The following is a 14,931-nucleotide window of genomic DNA, read 5'->3' as shown; positions in this document are numbered from 1 at the left end:
GAAAAAGCCAGGCATGGTGGCACACACCTTTAATCCCAGCACTCAGAGGCAGGCGGATTGTAGTGAGTTCAAGGCCAGCCTGGTCTATAAAGTGAGTCCAGGACAGCGAAGGATACACAGAAAAAACAAAAACAAAATAAAGTGTATGTGTTTGTGTTTGTGTCTATGTGGTACGAAAACTGAGGAGATGGTTCAGTCAGTAAAGTGTTTGCTACACCAACAATAGGACCTGAGTTTGGATCCCTAGCACTCACTCACTTCAGACAAAATCTGGTAAGGTAGCACTGGTCTACAGATGGGAAGATTCCTGGTACTTGATGGCCAGGCTAGTCTTGACAAATTGGTGAGCTCCAAGTTCAGTGAGAGAGAGAGAGAGAGAGAGAGAGAGAGAGAGAGAGAGAGAGAGAGAGAGAGAGAGAGAGAGAGACCTTGTCTCAAAAAATAAAGTGGAAAACAATCAAGGAAGACAACTGTGTCAACTTCTGGTGTCAGTCAGCAACCCCCGCCCCAACACGTGCATACATCATGCACACATACAAACACATACATGTGTGTGCATAACACATTCTCATACACATACAGATATTCACACATGCATAGATACATACACTCACACACATATGTACATGCATACACACATATGCATACACACACTCACACATATGTACATAGACACACACTCATACATACACACACACTCACACACATATGTACATGCATACACACATATGCACACACACATATGTACATAGACACACACTCATACACACACACACACTCACACACATATGTACATGCATACACACATATGCATACACACACTCACACATATGTACATAGACACACACTCATACATACACACACACTCACACACAAATGAAAATAAATTATCAACAGAAATAACAACTTGGAGCCTGGGTGTAGGCGGTGTGGATATCGTTTATCTGGGGTGGGGTGGCCAGGCCAGGGGCGTCTACAGGAAGCAGGCACACCACTCCTTCAGGCAGGCGGAGCTCTGGCGGGCCTCACACTCCTTTGCTCCACAATAGAAGATAATCCAACGCTGGAACTCTGCTTCATTCTTGTGCATCAGAAGGAACTGCCCCAGCAGGACGTAGGCCTGGGAAGAAGGACAGGGGAGGAAGATGGAGGCTTATGAGAATCACCGGCAGACGTGATGTTCCTGTCCTCCTCTAGCCGGCACTATCAGGGGACAGGCAAAGGCTGGGCTGTGGGTCAGATCAGGAGGGAGTCGGTCAACCTCCAACAAGGCACAGGGGGTGGGGGGTGGGGGAAGGAGGGGTAGGGGAGTAGGGGAAGGGTAGGGGAGGGGAGTGGGGGAAGGGTAGGGGAGGGGTGGAGGGAGGGGAGTGGGGTAAGGGGATGGGAGGGGTGGGGGAGGGGACTGGGGGAAAGGAAGCAGGGAGAGGGGGGAGGGGATGGGGAAGGTGAGGTCACATTAGTCCCTCTCAGGCCTGGTCCTGCAGTTATAGGCCTTGTCCTCAAACTTGAGGACATTTCCTGGCATCATATAAAAGAGATCTTCCTGACTCAGTATCTAATACTAGGGTGGGGTCTAAGGATCTCCTCTTCCAATAGGCTTCCAGAAGAGGATGGGCCAAGGATAGTGTTCTGGGAGGACACCGAGTAGGGCTAGCATGCCTCTGAACTCCTTTAGGCCTGTCATTTAATATTTCCTTCTTGCTCTGGTGGTGGTGTGTGTTTATGTGCACACTGTGCAGTAAACCCGGTGCCTTCTGTGTGCTGAGCTGCACTTGCAGTCCACGTAGTAGTTCTGGCTTTGAAACACAGACAGAGCTAAGCTAGAGTGTGGCTCCCTACCCCACCGCTTCCTCAACTGCTGGAATATAGGGCACCTCCACCTCAGCTCTACTAGCATGCTGGCCGATTCTGCATCACAGGGACTGTCCTAGGCATTGCAGGACATTTATAAAACCTTTCCCTTTGCTATTCCCTGGATGCCAGAAGCGCCTTCCCCAGTTTCCCAGACAGAAGCAACCATAATGATTCTTGCTTGAGAACCACTGCAGGTGTGGCTGGCAGGTGAGGGCGTGTTTGCATCCTTTGGGCTTTGCAAACTACCTGTGTGAGCTCAGCAGCTCAGCAGAAAGAATTCGCAAAGCTTGAGGCACAGCCTTGCCCTGCCTTGCCTCTTACTCGAGTGTCAAGGGAAGACACAAATGCCACGGAGAGTCATCCCGTGGGAACAGCACAGATGGCACAAATCATGCTGAACTCTGACCTTCCTTTTCAAGCCTCAGACTGGAGCCGCATCACTGCTCCCTCCCCATGCGCCACCACCCGCTTTCTAAATGAGCTTTCAGGCTTCTTGGACTGAGCAACAAGCTGCCAATTTTCCTGTCTCTACAGTCTGTGGACAGCCAAGGTGGAGCCTCTAATTGTGTGAAAATAAATAATAAACAAATCTCCTCTAATAATTATATATAATCTCCCAGTCCTGCTTCTCTGGAAACTCCTGATAATATAATTCCGGAGAATGACTGCGTATAAAAACCACATGAGCAAAGTACAATGGCCCAGATGTATGAAAATGCCACTGCAGCAGGAGCCGTTACTTTCTGTGCTAATTCTAAAAATTAATTTAAAAAAGCTAGAGACTGGAGAGACGGCTCAGTGAATAAGAACACTTTCTATGCAAGCCCGAGAAGCCTAGTTCAAGTCCCTGGTACCCACATAAAAAGCCAGTTGTGGTCATGCTTGGACCTCCAACCCCAGAATTGTGGGGTCAGAGGTTGCTGGGGCTTGCTGGCCAACTGCCCAGCTACAGACTCATGAAGACTCTTGTTTCAAGAAAGTATGACAGAGCCAGGTGTGATGGCGCACGCTGGTAATCTCAGAGCTGGGGAGGCAGAGGCAGGTGGATCTCTATGAGTCAGAGGCCAGCCTGGTCTACAAATTGAGTCCCAGGCCAACCAAGGCTACACAGAGAAAACCTGTCTAAAAAACAAAAACAAACACACAAACAAAAAATAAGCGAAACAAACAAAGAAGGAAAACAAAGAAAGAATGATAAAATGATAGAGCTGGACCTGACACTGTACTCCAGCCTCCGCATATGCACTCATGTGCGTGTAGCACACAACACACACACACAACAACAACAAAAATGTAAAACATATATAAGGCACATATATTAAGCGCACCACCATTCCTGGTTCTGTAGCACTTTTGCAGGTTTGTGTTTTCTGGCCCCTGCCCGCCACAGCTTTCACAGCTTCTTCAGACTGTTATTACCAAGGAGACAGTAGAGCCAGGAATGGAGACAGCCAGAGCATGGCAGAGGCTGGACTCCAGGTCACAGTGTACATGTGTCTCTGGGGCCTGGATGGGGGAGGGATGGGGGAGGGGGAGGAACTCTCTAGCCTGGAATGGAGACCCAGCTCCCACCCACACCTTCAAGCCCTGGGCCCTTCCCAGGAAAACCTGCTGTTGGCTGTGTGTTGACTTCCTGTTACAGAAAACAAAGAAAATTTAATCTTAATCAAGGAGATATATATATACACACACACACACACACACACACGTGTGTGTGTGTGTGTGTGTGTGTGTGTGTGTGTGTGTATGTGTGTGTGTGTATAATTAAAAGCCAAATCCTAGTCACAAAAGGCACTGAAGCATTGGAGTTTGTAGGTTTTATTTTATTTATTGGTTGTGGTGCTGGGATAAACCCAGGGCTTTGCACACACTAGGCAAGTACTCTACTGGAGAGCTTATTTTTTTAGATATTATCCAGTTGTTGAAAGGCGAAAGAAGCTATGTACTTGTAGTGATTTTAAAGGCACAACTTTATTTAAAGGAATAAAAATCCAGGATCTTAGCGCAATCTCATTTTTTTTTTTTTTTTTTATCAGTGTCCTCCTAGTTTCACTGGTGGATTTTGCTGAGACAGTTTGGAATTGGTGGTTTAAGGTACTGGCATTCCCTAGGTGCTCGCTGCGGCCTGTGTTACAGCTATGGAGGTGCACAGCCCAATGTACCTAGAGCTTCACATGGGAAAAAACAGTGAGATTAGTAACGAGCTGCAGGGCTCCGGGATGTAGCTAAGCAGTCGTGTTCTTTTCTAGCACAAGGGGTTTGCTTTGGTCCTCAGCAGCGGGAGGAAAAGATGACAAATAGCACGTTGATGCTTTTGAGCACTTTCCATTTGATTTTCATGGGTGCCTTGTTTACCTCATGCCCAAAAGATGTTCTAAGCGAGGGACACCTGAGAGATTGAGACAGCCACCTCCGTCCAGTCTGGAGGGATCCTCTGCCTGTTTCTGAGGCTGGCCACGGCATCAGTTGGTGTGGTAATAAGAGCCTCTGCAGCCCACAGGAAGCCCAGGAATGCACAGCAGGCCAGAACCAGGCAAGCTTTCCAGGAACGTGGCAGGGAGAAGGGTCTCTGAGCCAAGTTGCAATCTGACCCTCCATCCTCCTGGGCTTTCCCTGGAGTCCCACGCTGGCATCTTCCAGAGAGCACAGAGAAGGCCTTGCCTTCTCGCTTTATCCTCTAAGAGGGAATGGGGAGTTCACGGCTCTCTCCAGAAAATGAACCCCTAACCAGAAACCCCGAGGCAAGGAGTGTGGAAACACAGGCACCCCAGGCTGGAGTTTCTACCTTCTGTTGCCTTGGTTGGCGGCCATGCCAAAGCCCGGGACATGCATTTCTTCAGTAGTTACAGAAGATGGTTCAAGGGCAGACTTGTTCTCAAGTTCAAGTCCACGCCGGGAAACCCTGCCAGGGTCTTCCCCACATCGCATGAACAAATCTCTTATGGCTACCGTCCTTGTTAAACTGCAGGAGTTTGAATCTGCCCCAGAGTCTGATCCCTGTGGTTGCCTGGGGTCCAATGCACAGAACAGCTATAGACTCCGTTTGATGCTATGCTGCTGCTGTCTTAATACTTAACTTGATCTTAGCCAAAAGGCTGGGAAGTGATAAACCGTAATACGGTTAAACCAAAGGTCTTACCTTGCCATTTGGCACTGGGCCCTGCAAACTAGGTAGCTGGCCCTAGTCTGTACTCATTAAAATGCTGACCCTTCCTCACAGTACCTGGCCTTGTCAGACACAGATGAGCTGCCATGGCTTCTCTTATTATCAGGCTTCTAGCAGTTTCCCTTGCCCTCAACCAGCAGCTCCCAGGCCCCAGTACAGCGAGGGCCTCCCATTGTTGCAAGACACTGCTGTGACTGTGTGACTTTTTCTGGTTTCCTCTCAATAAGCGTGCATGCTACAGTCTTTAGTGGGGATGTCCAGTGGCGACCTTGCAAGCCCAGGTGTTTCTCAGTCACGCCAGGCTTAACACACCGAGTCCTCAGAGTGAGTGCTCGATCCACAGCAGGGTCTGACCCTCCTTTGTCTTCTCTGTGCACCCGAGACGTGCTTATATTATTATGTTATTCATTTATTTAAAAGAATTCAGCTTTCCCTTGTCCCCTCATATTCATCTCACAGCACTACGCAGAGTAACCTCCAAACTGAAGTGACAGGTGTCTTGCAGGATTCCTGTGTCAGATGGTGGTGGGGTCCAGGGCCAGCAGAGGGGACAGGAGGAACTGGGTTTCTCCTCAGTTCAGCCTTCAGAACCTGGGGGCATGAGGAAGGCAGCAACTGACAGTCCCAGGACCGCCTTGTTCTGATCCCAACCTTCTGGCTTCTCTTCAAATTACATCAAGGTGACTTTGGGAAGAGACTGGCCGTTTCAAGGACCCCAGGCTAGGAAGGAGTAGGTCCATAGATGGTCTCCACGTGGGTGGCAGTGGGTAGGGGGACAGAGCTTCAGCCCAGCTGTGGCAAGTCTGACACCATCCACATGATGAATTTTCTGGGTGTTTTTTTTTTTCTTTTGTAATTTTTTTTTCTTTTTTCTTTTTTTTGGTTTTTCGAGACAGGGTTTCTCTGTGTAGCCTTGGCCACCCTGGACTCACTTTGTAGACCAGGCTGGCCTTGAACTCACAGCGATCCTCCTGCCTCTGCCTCCCGAGTGCTGGGATTAAAGGTGTGCGCCACCACGCCCGGCTATAATTTTTTTTTTCAAGACAGGGTTTCTCTGTGTTATAGCCCTGGCTGTCCTGGAACTCTCTTTGTAGACCAGGCTGGCCTGGAACTTACAGAGGTTGGCTTGCCTCTGCCTCCCGAGTGCTGGGATTAAAAGCGTGTGCCACCACAGCCGGCTGCGCATGATGAATTTTCCACTCGTATCATCCCTTTCTACCTGGCAGCTCTCCTGGCACTGTTAAATCTTGACCAGTGCTGTCCAGGAGAAATAGCCATTGAGCCAGCCACACAAGTAATTTTAATCTTCTAGAGGCCACAGCAGGAGTAAGGGAGAAGAAAAAAAGATGAAACGAAGTCCATTAATATACTTTACTTTTCCATATTTTCAAATTATTTCAGCATGTAATCAATAAAAATGTTATGCGATGTTTCACATTCTTTTTAAATTTTTTTATTTTATTATATTTTACTGTAGTTTACTCAGATACATCCCGATTGTTATCCCCTACAATTGTGTCTTCCTTTCTCACATTCTTTTATAGGGGAGGGCTTTAGCATCCAAGGGCATATTTGGTATTTTTAGCCCATCTCTGTGCAGACAAAGGCTTAGCTCGCACAGGGCCAGTGGCTACCATTTTGCATTTAGGTCCTCGGGCCAAAGCTGATTGCCCCAGTGAACAGCAGGTGCAGAGTAACCAAACAGAACAGACACACTTTGGGGCTTCTAAGTTCTTAAAGAGGCTCCAGTGAGTCAATAGTTAATGGGGCAGCCTTGCCAGGACACAGAGGAAGAGGATACAGACAGTCCAGAGAAGACTTGCTAGGCTGAGGTCCCTTTCTGAGGACTAGGAGAAGAGGAAGGGGGCATGAGGGGAGGGGGCATGCAGGAGGGGGAGAAGAGGACTGGGAGGTGAGGAAGAAGGGGGCTACAATTGGAATAAAGTGAACAGAGCTTTTAAAAAGTTAATGTGTTCTTTAAAAAAGTGTGTGTGTGCATGTCTCTCTCTTTCTGTGTGTGTGTGTGAGAGAGAGAGAGAGTGCAAAGGGGTATATCTGGGGACCTATGTGTCACAGCACACATGTGTAGAGGTCGAAGGACAACCTCAGGTGTCAATCCTTGCCTTCCATTTTGAGACAGAGTCTTGTTAGCCATTGCATACGTCTCCTGCCTCTGCTCCCAGCTGCTGTAGGCATGCTGGGATTATAGCCATGCTGCCATGCCAGGCTTTACATGAGTTCAGAGGGTTTGCCCCGTCAGCCAGCTCCCCAGCCCATGTTTTCTTTTTGAAGTCAAGTCTCCCTATGTTGCCCAGGCTGGCCTTGAATGCAGAGGCTGAATAGCTCTCCTTACTCAATCTCCTGGGTCACTAAGAACACGTGTGCACTCCTGCACTACGTGAGTCAATAGTTTTAAAAATCATAGTTTAACCATGAGGAGTAGGCCAGTTCATGCTGTCTTCAAGGTTCTGGGGAAGGGGAAAGGACACATACAGGCCCCCTCTTCATGCCAGCCATCTGCTGAAGAGACAAAAGCTCAGCACAGGGGCAGGGGATGAAAAGGCATCATCCCCTGTGGGTCTAAACAAAGAGTCTAAACCTGTGGGTCTCAGCCCCCAAGAGCCCATCAGGAAACAGATAGTTATATTATCATTTATAACAGTAGCAAATTACAGTTGTGAAGTAGCCACAAAAATAATTTTATGGTGTGTGTGTGGGGTCACCACAACATGAGGAACTGTATTAAAACACGAGTTAGGAAGGTTGAGAAGCACTGTGCTAGAAGGACTGGTGAGAGGGAAGATGTCTGCTTTGTTCAGACCACACCCCTAGAGAGCTGATGGATAGTTAGGGTCATCCCTTGGAGACTAGTGATTCCTTGTTGCCTGTGCGTTCAGCGCCAGGTGGCTCAGGAGAGAGCTGGTAGCTGAGGGAAGAAGCCAGACAAGTAGCTGTGAGGGCAGCCCGCGGACTTGTATCCCATCAGGTATTTAGCCAGGGTGCAGAAGGAGCTAAGAGACTCTATGCCCCTGGGGAAAATGCCAAGACTGGTTTGCATACAAGTGTGGTTCCCCCCCCCCCCCCCAGGCAGTGTTTGTTCAGGGCAAAGATGAGAACTCAGCCTGGGGAGAGAAGAGGAGGAAAAAGATGGGCACACTTCAGCAGAGGCTGGCAAAGACATGGATGGGATAAGGCCCCCAAAAGGTTCCCCACCCATTGCCTCCGTGGCTCCCCTGTAAGCAGAAAATGAACATCCCACGAGCAGCATTGCCTAGTCCTGAGAGCCCTGCCTCATGGAATCTGCCGGTCCTGGATGCTCTTCTTCTGGCCTTGTTCACAGATCCATCAGCACCCTGATGCATTTGTTCATTTTGTAGATGCCACACCTGGCCATCCTCCTGGGTCTGATGGGTCCCAGGCTCTGATGCGGAGTATAACTACCAAATCTTAATCTAAGCCCCCTCCTGCTGGGCTTAAGTGCATGGATCTTCTTGTGTTGTTTATGACAGTATAACCTGTGGCTGTTTTTTTGTTTTTTGTTTTTTGTTTATCCCCACTGGGGACCTCAGGCAGCCAACTCCCAAAGCCTCTGCTCTGCATTTTTTATTTTACCTGATTTTATTACTTTGTGCTGTGTTGTATCTTAATGCAGTTTTGGGTAAGGAACTCAGGTCCTCTCAGGTGCTGAGCAAGTGCTCTACTGCCGAGCCACATCTCCAGCCATGCCTCACTTGCACTGACTCTCAAAGGTAGAGAAACTCAAAACAAAGGACAAAGGTACCAGCCCCTGTCAGTGTCAGGAGTCAGTAGCTCTGAGAGTGGCCAGGACCCTGAGTGTAATGGCGGATGCTGAGCTGGGAAGATGATCCTGAGCATAAAGAGACCTCATGCCTGTGGTCTAAGATGTCCATCCATAGGCACTCTGGGCAGGCCAGATTCAGGAACCTGAAAAAGGTCTATATATTTGCTCATTCCGTCATTTCCCCCGCGCCTATCCTCCTACCTATAATGCTTACTTAGAACGAACTTGAGGTGGAGAAGGCAAATGTTACAGATCCATAGACCAAAGCAGAGGCTGGCGGGGGAAGAGGTTGTTGAGTTTCAAGGCGCGTGGAATGGCTGGAGTGCTGAGGTCACTCTACGTGTTTGTAGGAACCCACAGAACCGCTGCATGCAGTGGCATACAGACAGCCTCCAGGACCTTATCCCAGCCAAAGTGAACCCTAAAGGTGCCTGCTGTTTTGTTATCTACCATTTTTACAGGAAAAGGAGGTAGAGGAATTGTAAGTTTGAAGCTAGCTTAAGTTACATCAATTACTTGCAAGCCAGACCTGAATTCCACAGCAAGACCTTGTCTCAAAAAGATGAAACGAACGTCAAACAATTATGTGGTTTAAAACAAAAAGGGATAATAATTACTGTCCACAGGTATATCTTAATGAGAACATTTTTTAAATGATGAGCATACAGAAACAACAAAGAGAAACTCACAGTTATGGGACTATGGTAGATAACAGAACAGTGGGCACCTTTGGGGTCTGCTTTGGCTGGGAGGAGGCCCTGGGGGCCGTCTGGAAGCTGGGAGGTGTCCAGTCCCTGACCTAGGTGGTAGGTACATACCCATCCAGGTAAGGATTCACTGGGCCCAACATTTCATCCTGTGCTCTATGTACAATGGAGGAACGTGCTGCATTATCATCATTGACAGCACCCCTGGATTTGGAATCCCCTAGGAGACACGCCTCTTAGCATGTCTGGGAAGTTGTTTTCAGAGACAGTTAACTGAATGCAGGATGACCCACACTGAACGCGAGTGGCATCATCCTATGGATGGAGGCCCAGACTGACTAAAAGTCAGCAAAGAAGAAAGCCAGACGAGCAACGGCATTCTCCTTCCCTGGCTTCTTAGCAATGCCATGAACCCTGCCTCCCTCACCATAATGTCTGTATGACTTTAAACTTGCGCCAAAGTAAACCTTTCCTTCCCTAAATTGCTTTGTGCTAGGCTCACAACCAGGAGAAAGGCAAAGGAGGAGGAGGAGGAGACCAGTTGCAAGATATTTGATCCCATTGTGAACCCTGAGATTGTGAAATGTAAAACCCTGTTTCTTGTTTGGTGTGGTTGAGCCCTAACACACACCTTTAATCTAAGAATGTTCTGTTTATTGTAAACAGTTGATTATGGTGTGGCTCAGCCAACCCTAACACACACCCTTAATCCAAGAGCTTTCTGTTCACAGGATTTAATAAAGTTAACCCTAGGTCAAGAGGTGGAGCAAGAAACCAGCTGACAGGGATTTAAAAGTAGGAGGGGTTTGAGTTGAGGGGTCTTTAAGAGGGCATGGAGAAGAAGAAGGGGCTTTTGGGCTTTTCAGCTTTGAGCTAGCAAGTTCTTTGGCTTTTAGTTTGTTTGGCCTTTTCCTCCTAGGCTGTCAGCTGAGCTAGCAAGCTTTTGGCTTTTGGCTTTTTGGTTTTTCCTCTGGGACATGAGCTGAGTATGAGGCTGTCTCTGCCTCTCTGAGCTAGCAGGTTTTCACCCCTGCATCTGGTTCCTGATTCTTCACCGGCAAAAATCTAACGGTTGGGATTTTCACTCTTTATAACAACAAGAACGATCATTTCTTTAAAGAAAAAAATATTTAATTTAAAAATCTTCAGTCAGTCAGTGGTGGCACACACCTTTAATCCCAGCCCTCAGGGAGGCAGAGGCAGGTGGATTGCTGAGAGTTCAAGGTCAGTCTGGTCTACAATGTGAGTCCAGGATAGCGAAGGCTACACAGAGAAACCCTGCCTCAAAAACAAACAAACAAACAAACAAAACATAAGAGTTTTAAATTTTTTCCTTTAGTTAGACTTGCCCACTTCATTAGCTGCTTGGGATTGGTCCTTCTCCTTTCTCAGGAGGAAAGCAAGCATCAAGTCCCCTCAGCCACGCAGCTCCTCTCCTGAGAGCACCGCTAAGTGGATATTCACGTGGCTGAATAACGGGCGTGAGATTCACAATAAATAAAAACAGGTACAGTGCAGCCTGCCAGTCAGAAACCATAGGCCCAGATGTTAGATGTGGGCACAAAATAAATACAGTATCAGCCACGCACACACAGGCAGCAGTTCCTGGCCTAAGTGTCTTTCTTACATTAGTGGAAGAACTTGGTCATTAAGGACTTTGCCCCTGGAAGGGAACAGTATTGTTCTCATGGGACTCTGATCGCTCTAAAGAGAGCAATTTGTATAAAAAAGAGCATGAATGGGGCCTTGCGGGTATAGATTGTGGCAGAGCACAAGCTCAGCAAAGGTAACGAACTCCCTGAGTTCAATCCATTGCACCAAAACAAATCAATAAACAAGAGCAGAGCTGTCCTTCTCGACACTCTGGCTTTCTGCTTTACCCTGTGATTTCCCCACACCAGCTCCTGCCCATGTACCATCCTGCCATGCTGTGATGTGTTTGGGAGGGTGGGGAGGGTCCTCATCAGAGGTCAAACACATAAGGTCACCCAACATTGGACTTCCAATCTCCAAAACTATCAGCAAAGTAGAAATTCTTTCTTTATAAAGCCCCTAGAATCAAGTGTTTTGTTACAGGATGAAAACCAGACTAATGCATTCCAGTTCCACTGGTTATCCTTAAGGTCATTCTTGGGCTGGGAATGATTTTTTTTTTTTAAAGATTTATTTATTTATTTTATGTATATGAAAACTGTTTTTCATGCACACCAGAAGAGGGAACCAGACCCCATTGCAGATGGTTGTGAGGTACCATGTGGGTGCTGGGGATTGAACTCAGGACCTTTGGAAGAACAGTCAGTGCTCTCAACCACTGAGCCATCTCTCCAGCCCAGGAATGAATCTTAGAACAACACTACCTCCTCACGCAGGTGGAGTTCCCAGGCTGCCATGCCGTGCTGGTACCCTGGTGGAGGCAAGCAAACAGCCCCCACCCCTTCCTAGAGGTGAGGAGTGCACACAAGTCATCCATCCTGACAGTTGTGCCCCGGATTCAGTGGCAGCCTTGGCTTTACCAAGTCCTGAGTGTTTGAACCCTGAGCTGATCCTGCCAATCTTAGCTGCTCTGCATAGAAGCAATTCTACTTGCCTATCACCTACAAGCCCTGGAGGCTCCTAAGCATGTGGGGTCAGCACAAGTGGAATCCGTGGCACCCTGCCAAGTGGCAGCTTTTTTTTTTTTTTTTCCTCCGACAGCCACTCACTGGGACGCATGGCAGGGGCTGCCATCTGGCAGGCCTAGAGGAAGGCAGGTTAGAAAGAGGAGTTAGAGAAGGAAAAATAACGCACCTTGTTGAAGCCTTTGGTGACCAAACTGATGGCAAGATCATGGCTGATTCCATCCACCCAGGCCACATCTTTTTCCCCAATGGGTTCCGAGAGGAAGGCTCTCAGCTTGGGAGACATGTGGTCCATCTCCTGCAACAGACATGGGGAGGAGAAAGGGTTAGAAGATGTCGAATTCCTTATACTACAGTGGACACTGGGCAACAGATGGCAGACTGGAGTCTGTCATCGGCGTCTACTGGGGACTTTTAAATGCCAGGTGTCCTGTCCTGTGCTGGAGGCCTTTACACTGCCATTCTCACCTGGATGGATGAAAAGCATGCTCGTGGCTTGGAAGAGTTAGATCAATCCAAGCCCAGGACAGCTGAAGGTGAGCGTGATGCTAAGCATTTCAAGCTCCCTTCTAACTCTTTCTACAATACACTTAACCAGGTGCTGGGCTGGTAAAGTGACTCAGTGGGTAAAGGCACTGGCCACAAGCTTGACAACCTGAGTTTAAGTCTCTAAAGCAGTGGTTCTCAACCTTCCCAATTCTGTGACCCTTTGATACACTTCCTCATGTTGTAGCGACCCCCACCCCCAACAAGAACACTTTTTTTGTTTCTTCTTAACTGTAATTTTGCTACAGTTACAAATCGTAATGTCAATATCTGACATGCCAAGTATCTGCTATGTGACCCACTGGAGGTCAAGGCCCAGGGTTGAGAACCACTGCTCTAAACCCATAAAGGATGGCTAAGTTTTAAATGTCAACTGGCCACAATTTAGAATCATCTGGGAAGAAAGCCAGAAAGAAAGATTGCCTAGACTAGATTAGCCTACAGGCATGCACGCAGGTCTGCGTGGGACTGTACTGTTAACTGATGCAGGAGGACCCTGCCAACTGTGGGCAGCACTGTTCCCTAGGCTGAAATATACAGAACAGAAGAAACTAGCTGAGCAGGCAGGTAGCTTGGAGGCATTCTTTTCTCTCTGCTCTGCTCGACTGTGGATGGAGTGTGACTAGCTGTGTGAGTCCCCTCAGGATGGTAACCTGGATTTGTAAGCTGACGTAAACCCTTTCCTCCCCGTGTGACTTTTTGTCAGTGCATTTGTCACAGCAGACGCTGTGACAGGGGTAGAGAACCGACTCCACAAAGCTGTCCTGACCTCCACATGCACAGGCACCCATCACCATGATAATGGTCAATACAAAGCTTTAAAAGAAAATGTCATAAGGAAACACAGTTTTTTAAAAAGCTGCTTTCTTTGCCTAACTAACTTGTCCTCTCAGCCACTTGATTTTTTTTTTTTTTTTACTTGTATTTTAGCTTTTAACAAACTCTGTGGTGGATCGTAGATTGATAAAGTATCTTGAGGCGCCAACGTCCAGGCTGAGGTTCATCTTCTTCATCAAGACTGTTGGCAGTATTCCTATCCGGAACCTCTCCACACAGGAGTGACAATCATCAGTGAGACACTTGTCTGATGGTCACAGGGTCCTGGGATAGATCTTCCAAAGCTAAAACTTAACTAATGAAACCACCCCCAGACAACAAACGAACTCCTCATGCTCCGACCTCTGTCGTAGTTTGAACCTGAAGCGTCCTCCCACTAGCTCCTATTTTAACACTTGGCCCTCAGTTAGGGGTACTAATTTGAAGGCCATGGAGCCTTTAGTAGGAAGAAACTAGGACACATAGGGTGGGTGGGTGGCATTGGAGGTCCTCCCCACCCCTGCTTCTGGCCTGCTTTCTCTGCATTCTCAGACTTGCGCCTACTCCCATCACCTTGAGCTATTCCCACCACCTTGGGCTACTCCCACCACTTTGGGCTACTCCCATCACCTTGGGCTATTCCCACCACCTTGGGCTATTCCCACCATGCTTTTCCTGCCTCAGGGGATTGAAATGTTTCAGAATCCATATTTTGTCACATTCAATCATGAAAAAAGGGGGAGTTTTATATATATATATATATATATATATATATATATATATATATATATATATATATACATACATACACACACCCCTGGCTTCCTTTTTTTGTTGTTTTTGTTTTTGTTTCTTTGAGATGGAGTTTCTTTGTGTAGCCCTGGCTATCCTGGACTTACTTTGTAGACCAGGCTGGCCTCAAACTCATAGAGATCTGCCAGCTTCTGCCTCCTGCGTGCTGGGATTAAAGGTGTGCACCACCACGCCTGGCCAACATAACCATTTTTTGTTTGTTTTTTGCTGAGCCAAAATCAGCACCTTCCTTGATGCTCTGGCTTGAACATCTGTTCCTCAACCAACCCCACCTCTGCGGCTTGTTCAATGCAGCACCCTTTTCTTGATATCAATTTCTGTTTCAGGCTGTGATTTGAAGAAAAACAACAAAAAGAAATCCAGTTTCAAATGGCTCTCACAATATTAAATTAGCACACGATATGAAAAAATTCAAAAGTGGGCACCAGGCGTGGTGGTGCACGCCTGTAATCCCAGCACTTGGGGAGGCAGAGGCAGATGGACCACTGTGAGATCAAGGCCAGCCTGGTCTACAAAGCAAGTCTAGGACAACCAGGGCTACACAGAGAAACCCTGTCTTGGGGAGAAAAAAAAAAGTTCAAAAATGGTCAGATGTGCTTGGATCAA

General features: G+C 47.7%; 1 protein-coding gene across 1 annotated transcript; it reads right to left on the bottom strand.

Annotated features, from left to right (window-relative positions):
- Positions 1-925: 925 nt before the first annotated feature.
- Banf2 (BANF family member 2) lies at positions 926-12,445 on the bottom strand. Its single transcript, XM_051145068.1, has 2 exons — positions 12,320-12,445; positions 926-1,120 (listed from the first exon to the last, which is right to left on the bottom strand). Exons 1-2 carry the CDS (start codon positions 12,443-12,445, stop codon positions 974-976), a joined length of 273 nt encoding a protein of 90 aa, XP_051001025.1. The 3' UTR covers positions 926-973.
- Between the last annotated feature and the right edge of the window lie 2,486 nt (positions 12,446-14,931).

Source organism: Acomys russatus, chromosome 4 (genome assembly GCF_903995435.1).
Source record: "Acomys russatus chromosome 4, mAcoRus1.1, whole genome shotgun sequence".
In the NCBI taxonomy this organism is placed as follows: domain Eukaryota; kingdom Metazoa; phylum Chordata; class Mammalia; order Rodentia; family Muridae; genus Acomys; species Acomys russatus.
This window is presented reverse-complemented; position numbering and strand designations above follow the sequence as displayed.